Source organism: Otolemur garnettii, unplaced genomic scaffold, assembly GCF_000181295.1.
Source record: "Otolemur garnettii isolate 467f Iridium unplaced genomic scaffold, OtoGar3 scaffold00145, whole genome shotgun sequence".
Taxonomy (NCBI): Eukaryota; Metazoa; Chordata; class Mammalia; order Primates; family Galagidae; genus Otolemur; species Otolemur garnettii.
The window spans coordinates 4,125,262-4,132,673 of record NW_003852540.1 but is presented as its reverse complement, the minus strand read 5'-3'; the positions used below and the strand labels follow the sequence as shown (position 1 = coordinate 4,132,673).

The 7,412-nt window shown below is 44.3% G+C and overlaps 2 protein-coding genes across 2 annotated transcripts in view; one reads left to right on the top strand and one right to left on the bottom strand.

The window, feature by feature from the left end:
- Positions 1–4,466, bottom strand: part of SMYD4 (SET and MYND domain containing 4) — a 55,501-nt gene extending 51,035 nt beyond the window's left edge. Inside the window, exons 1-2 of the mRNA XM_023518705.1 lie at positions 4,340–4,466; positions 2,517–2,663 (exon numbers count right to left, since the gene is read on the bottom strand). Of these exons, the coding sequence (XP_023374473.1) occupies positions 2,517–2,650 (134 nt within the window). The 5' untranslated portion in view covers positions 2,651–2,663; positions 4,340–4,466. The remainder of the gene's footprint in view (positions 1–2,516; positions 2,664–4,339) is intronic.
- Positions 4,467–4,787: 321 nt separating this feature from the next.
- Positions 4,788–7,412, top strand: part of RPA1 (replication protein A1) — an 84,108-nt gene continuing 81,483 nt past the window's right edge. The window contains exon 1 of the mRNA XM_003799090.2: positions 4,788–4,889. Coding sequence (XP_003799138.1) covers positions 4,857–4,889 — 33 coding nt within the window. The 5' untranslated portion in view covers positions 4,788–4,856. The remainder of the gene's footprint in view (positions 4,890–7,412) is intronic.

Sequence of the window (7,412 nt, the reverse complement as noted above, 5' to 3'; positions counted from 1 at the left end):
CTCACTATCTATATGGGCAGCTCTGAGGTTCCTTCATGAAGCTTCACAGATCCACTTTTAGGGAAGGGATTTTGGCTCAAAACTATCTGACCAATTCTTTGTCCTTCCTACCAAGATAACTGATACCTAGGACCCAGGAAATAAATGCTGATGATCTAAAAACAAAAACAAAAACAAAAAAAAACCCTTATTAAATATTATTATTATTATTTTTTTTAGACAGAGTCTCATTATGTTGCCCTCGGTAGAGTGTCATGGCATCACAGCTTACAGCAAGCTCAAACTCTTGGGCCAGCCTCGGTGTATGTGGCCAATGCCCTAACCACTGAGCTGTAGGCACTGAGCCAATTTATTTATTTTTTGAGACAGAGTCTCGCTGTTGCCCAGGTTAGAGTACCATGGCATCAGCCTAGCTCACAGCAACCTTAGACTTCTGGGCTCAAGCAATTCTCCTGCCTCAGCTTTGCAAGTAGCTGGGACTACAGGTACCTGCCACCATATCTGGCTAATTTGTCTAGTTTTAGTAGAGATGGGGTCTCACTTTGCTCAGGTTGTACTTAAACTCCTGATCTCAAGTAATCCTCCCGCCTCAGCCTCCCAGAGTGGTGAAATTATAGGTGGCACTAAGAATTTTAATTTCTCAAGTACCTTTTTTTTTTTCTTTTTTGAGACAGAGCCTCTAGCTGTTGCCCTAGGTAGAGTACCATGGCGTCACAGCTCACAGCAACCTCCCATTCCTGGGCTTAAGCGATTCTCTTGCCTCAGCCTCCCAATTAGCTGGGATTACAGGCACCCGCCACAATGCCTGGCTATTTTTTGGTTGTAGTTGTCGTTGTTGTTTGGCAGGCCCGGGCTGGATTTGAACCCACCAGCTCTGGTGTATGTGGCTGGCGCCTTAGCTGCTTGAGCTATAGGTGCTGAGCCTCAAGTACATATTTAAAATACATATATAGGCTCGGTGCCTATAGCTCAACCAGCTAAGGCGCCAGCCACGTACACCTAAGGTGGCGGGTTCAAATCCCCAGCCTGGACCCGCCAAACAACAATGACGGCCGGGCGTTGTGGCGGGCGCCTGTGGTCCCAGCTACTTGAGAGGCAGAGGCAGGAGACTCGCTTGAGCCCAGAAGTTGGAGGTTGCTGTGAGCTGTAATGCCACGGCACTCTACCCAGGGAGACAACTTGAGGCTCTGTCTCAAAAAAAAAAATACATATGTAAAGATTGTTCAGTGCAGTATTTTTGTAACAGGAAAAAAACAAACAAACTCCAAAACAATTGGAAATAACTGCCAATCAGTAGGGAAAAGAATAACTAAACTGTGGCATAATTATACAAGTAATATCATGTGGCCAAGAAGAATAATACCTTATGTTGGAAAAATCTTATAGAATAAATAGAGAATAAAGAAAAACAGATGCATGTTTATTTATATACAAATATATGAGAATAAAAAGGATTAAAAATGTCTAATATTGCAGTTACTTGTGTGAAAGAGAGTGAGAAGGTAAGGGGTAAACTTTCATGTTCTGCTACATCAAATACTGTTTTAGGCCAGGTGTAGTGGCTCATACCTGGGAGGCTGAAAAGTGTGGATTGCTTGAGCTCAGGAGTTTGAGACCACCCCGAGCAAAAGCAACATCCTGTCTCTACTAAAAATAGAAAAACTGAGGCAAGAGGATCCCTTGAGCCCAGGAGTTCGAAGTTGCTGTGAGCTATGATGATGTCATAGTACTCTACCCAGGGTGACAGAGTGAGACTCTGTCACAAAACAAAACAAAAAAAATAAATATTGTTTCAATCTTTTACAATGCTTCTGTATCTTATATTCATTAAAACAAACAAACAAACAAAAAAGGATAACCCTAATTATACCAAGTACCTGAACTGACCAGGCTCAAAACTGAACTCATTTTAATCAACTAATATCTGAGTGCCTACTAAGTGCCAAGCACTATGCTAGTTCCTGGCACAAAGATAAAGATGTCAACCTTGAATCTGAAAGGTGTGTATTTGTGGATCTGCATATGTATATGAGATTCTCATTTATATGTCATATTGAGCACTAATATGAGACAGTCCCTGAACTAAGAACTTTATATACATTACCAAACTGTCATTCATCAAAGCTTACTGAACACTTTTTTTTGGAACTATCCTCTTCTTTGTCTATAGAAAGACAAACAAATACAGACACGCTTCCTGCCTTCATAGACTTTGTAATCTAGTGGTGAAGACAGATTATTAATTAGATGATGATGCAAATATGTAATTACACATTGTTGGTAATGTATAAAAAGTGAAGATGACCCAGCTGAGGCTCAGGGAAAGCTTTCCTGAGGAAAGACTTCGTTAATCCTGAAAGATGAATAAAAGTTAATTAGCTCACAGGGGATGCTGTAGTGGAGCAGAACTGGGTTCAGGCATTTTTCATCAAAAAGAGCTATTACTTCAGAGCAAGTGACAAAACAGAACATTTTCCAGATCAAGGTATCCCTAGTTAAAGCTTCCATTCACTTACTGAAGAAGTGAAGAGGACTGAAGAAAGATATCCCTCAAAGTCTCTGCTGTAGAAATTGTGAACTGAATGGATGTTGGGAGTAAAGACCACTTCTGAAGTAAGTATGATTTCCACTCATCCACAGGCAGATCCATGCTGCTTTTAGATCTATGAAAATGAATAAGAAAATAAGAATTTAGATTTCTGCAAATGCACAATTTTAGAAAAACTGAGATTGCATTCAAGCAAACATCAAGCAATAAAATTCTTATAGGCTTTTTCTGTAGTTTATACTGTGAGGAAAAATCCATATTCTCTTGCCTATTCACTCATCTTTTCCATTCAGAAATACTATATTTAGTGAAAGCCTACTCTGTTCCAGGAACCATGCTAAGTGATGGTTATGCAAAGACAAATTCCATTAGACAGCCATCATCCTTGTTCTCTTAGACCTCCCTCTACCCCAGTTGTTCAAGTCCCAAATCCAAGAGACATGCCAGACTTTTCTTTTTAAACTCATCCCAGCAACTAGAAAGTTAACAAATATTTTTCTTACATAGTTCAGTGTTCTTTTTCAATCTGAGGTCATTCATTCAGTTCAAGCCCTCACCATCTCTTGTCTGGTGTTTTTTTTTTTTTTTTTTTAGGAGACAGGGTCTGCTCTGTCTCCCAGGCTGGAGTATGTCCAATCCTAGCATACTATACCTTGAACTCTGGACTTAAGAGATTCTCCTGCCTCAGCTTCCCGAGTACCTAGGATTATAAGTATGAGCTACCACACCTGGTGTTGTTTTGTTGCTCAAGGTAGTCAGAACTCCTGGGCTGAAGTGATCCTCCTGCTTCCCACTCCTAAAGTGCTGGGATTACAGGTTTGAGTCACAGCCTTTCTTTTCTTTTTTATTTCTGAGATAGGGTCTCACTCTGTTGCATGGGATAGAGTGCTGTGGCTTATCACAGCGCACTGCAACCGCAAACTCCTGGGTTCAAGCAATGCTCACGCTTCAGTCTCTCAGTAGCTGGTTTGCATCTCCCAGCTAATTAAAAAAAATAGAGTCTCACCCTTGGTAGGGTGCTGGGGCATCATAGCTTACAGCAATCTCCAACTCTTGGGCTCAAGTGATTCTCTTTCTTCAGACTCTCAAATAGCTGGGACTACAGGCACCCTCCACAACGCCCAGCTATTTTTAGAGACTGGGTCTAACTCTTGCTCAGGCTGGTCTTGAACCTGTGAGCCCAGGGCAATCCACCTGCCTCGGTCTCCCAGTGCTAGGATTACAAGTGTGAGCCACTGGGCCTGGCTTTTCAAAATTTTTTGTAGAGACAGGGTCTCGCTATGTGGCATAGGCTTATCTTGCACTTCAGGCCTCAAATGATCCTCGGGCCTCTGCCTCCACCTCCCAAAGTGCTGGAATAACAGTTGTGAGTCACTGCACTCGATCTCATCAACCTGCCTTCTTTCAATCCAACCTTCACACTGCCACAGATGTCAGTCCTCTGCCTTAAGTTCATCAATGCTCCTCTTAGCATATAGGGAAGGCTAGTACAAATCTGTTATTATTTGACCCCTGATTTACTTTCTAATTCTTAAGTCCCACTTCTTCCTTTGTACCCTAACATAGAGTTACGCATTGTTATCTTCATGTTTCCAGCAATATCCCTACCCTCATTTGCAGTTCACACGGTGCCTTCTCCGGGAAGCCTTCCCTTGAGGATCTATCTGTGATTCCTGCCCAGTTGGGTCCTGTACCACGTCTGTTTTGTGTTAGGGCTACTTACAACAGAACATCCTCCTCCCCCCAAAAGAAGGTGCTCTCCTCTGAGGGCGAGGACCGGGTCTCATTTACCTTTAAAGGCCCCTACAGTAACAAGCTCACGTCTTGGCAGCCGCGGTAGATCAGCACTAGGTTGCTGACCGAACCAAGTCACTGCTCTATTTTTAGCAGCAGAGTCGTCAGGAAACTCTCTAATTCCCTGGGCCACCAGTCCGTCTACTCGCCAAAGACCGAGAGGTACATACACCCAGCGACCGCTCACAACGGGTCCGGAACTGGGGCGCTGGCGCGGTAAGCCGCATCCGCTTCAGCCTTGGCGCGCCCCTGGATCAGGCGCTCCGCCCCCCCGCCCAGCCGTCCGGCGACTAGGCCTGGAGCCCCTTAAGGTGCAGGTCACGTGGGCCTCTTGCCTGGCGTAGGCCAATGCTGAGTGTGTTCAGCTCCTAGGCCCGCCCCTGTGTCGAGAGCACGTAAGGGGCGGAGGTGGCGCGTGCAAATGCTCGGCCAATAGTTGTGCAGCGCGCGGGACCCCGGTAGTGAAGCCCGGGCTGCCCAGGTGCCAGAGCGCGGGAGTTAGTGCTGCGGAGCCATGGTTGGCCAGCTGAGCGAAGGGGCCATTGCGGTAAGGAGACTCCTGGGAGCCTGGCCGGCGGGCCAGGGTGGCTGCGGCCCGGAGTAGAGAACGGAGTAGAGAACGGGCTGGGGAGCTGGGGCGATGTGGAGAGAACACGAGAGGAGATGGAGAGGGGCGGTGGGGGAGCCGCTGGAAAGTCTCCCTGGTTTCCTAACCTTCTCAAGAGTCTTGGGATTGTCTTTTAAACATGCTCACGTTTTTCCTGCTTAAGACAACAAATGTTCTCTGTACCCTTTTTCCCGCCTGCAGCCACTCTTTGTCTCTGCCGCTTCACCCAGGCACACCCCAACTTCTCTAGTCCGTTTTCAGCATTTCATTTTTTCACCTCCCGTTAACTCTTTACCCCACTAAATCAGTCATTCTCCTGATCGCTATTCAAAGAAGTCTGGCCAAAGTTACCAGTGGCCTCCAACTCTCTAAATCCAACAGACACTTTTCAGGTTTTCAGCTTATCAGAGTTCTCAGCAACGTTTGAGCCTGTTGAGCCTTGCTTCGTTCTGAGAACACTCTCTTCTTTTGGTTTCAGGGGCTCAGTTTCATTGGTCTTCCCATCTCCTTTGCAGGGCCCTCTTTGTGAATTTTTGTTGGCTGAGGCTTGACTGGTTGGAGGCTTGGCTGGAGGCCCTCTTCTCCAAGGGCAATTTCATTACCATCTTTATGTCAGTTGCTCATAAATTTACTTGTGCCGAGTCACCTTTACTCTAAAGGACAAACTTCAGTAATCTTCCTATTCCATGATATGTCAAAAGGCATATTCAGTTCAACATATGCCAAAGCAAGTCCGTTGTCTTTCCCAAGTCTGGGACTCTTGATGCTCTCCATCTTGATGAATGACACCATTGTCTGTTAAGTTGTGCTAGCCAAAAATTGAGAAATCATTCTTTCTACATTCTTCATCACTCCGGGTGTCCAGTCCATCACAAAGTGAAGTATAATTTACTTCCACATGGACTTTTAAAAAATATTTATTTATTTTTTTGAGGCAAAGTCTCACCGTGTTGTCCTTGGTAGAGTGCTGTGTTGTCACAGCTCACAGCAACCTCCAACTCTTGGGCTTAAGCGATTCTATTGCCTCTGCCTCCCAAGTAGCTGGGACTACAGGCACCCGCCACAATGCCCGGCTTTGTTGTTGTTATTGTTGCAGTTGTCATTGCTGTTTTAGCTGGTGGAGGTCAGGTTCAAACCCTCCAACCTCGTTATATGGGGCCAGAGCCCTGCCCACTGAGCCACAGGCACTGCCTCCCACATGGAATCTTTTTTTTTTTTTTGGCCGGGGCTGAGTTTGAACCTGCCACCTCTGGCATATAGGGCCCTACCCTTTTGAGCTACAGGTGCCACCCTCACATGGGATCTTTTAAATCCACTTATTTTTATGTCCACACTGGCATCATCATTTCTTGCCAGGGCTGTACACATCTATTCATGTCTGCTCTCACTGTTCCCATCATGCATATTCCCACTTGTTCTTGCCTTCTCTTAAATTAAATTAAATTTAAATTATTTTAATTTAAATTTCTGGTATTACCCATGTTCTTGCCTTTCATAGGGCCTTTTGGATATTCTTTTCCCTCTGCTTGCTCCCTGAGTGATTCTTCACTTCTCCCTTCACGGGCTAATATAATCTTCAAATCTCAGCTCTTTTGTTACTTCTTCAGACGTCCTTACTAGATTAAGTCCCTTTACTTTGATACCCTAATTCCTGTTCGTTCATTTATTCGTTCATTTATTAGATATTACTTTGGGAAAGATACTGATCTGTTTTCATCTTCTGTAAGATTAATGATACTGATTACATAAGGTTAGTGGGAGGATTAAGTGCGTTATTACATTTCAAGTGCTTAGCCGATTGTCTTATACGTAGTAAAATCTCAGTATGTGTTACCTATTACTAATTACAGGTATAATTCTACATTTATTTGTTGATTTGGTTAATAGCAGTTACTTTCTATTTCCCTCACTAGATCATCAATTCCATGAGGCCCTCAATCTTGCCTGGGTTTTTTTTCTCAGTATATAATCCCTAATACTTAGAGCAGTGCTGGCAAATTTCAGGTGGCAAATAAATGTTTGCTAGTTACATGAATGAATGAGGCAGTAGAAAGAAAAGGAAAGGTGAATGGGGAAAAAAAACAGCTTGGTGGTACCCAAAATAGGAAGGGGATGAAGAAGAGCCATTGTTGGAGTCAAGTGAATTTTGTTTCTTTTCTTTTAGAGACAGAGTCTAAATTTGTCAATATCGGTAGAGTTCCGTGGCATCATAGCTAACAGTAACCTCAAAATCTTGGGTTTAAGTGATTCTCTTGCCTCAGCCTCCCAAGTAGCTGGGACTGCAGGTGCCTGAAGACAGTCTCGCTCTTGCTCAGGCTGGTCTCTGAACTCATGAGCTCAGGCAATTCACCCACTTTGGCCTCCCAGAGTGCTAGGATTGCAGGTGTGAGCCACTGCGTCCAGCCCAAGTGAATATTTAAATAAATTAGAAATGTATGAATGGGCTCGGTGCCTGTGGCTCAA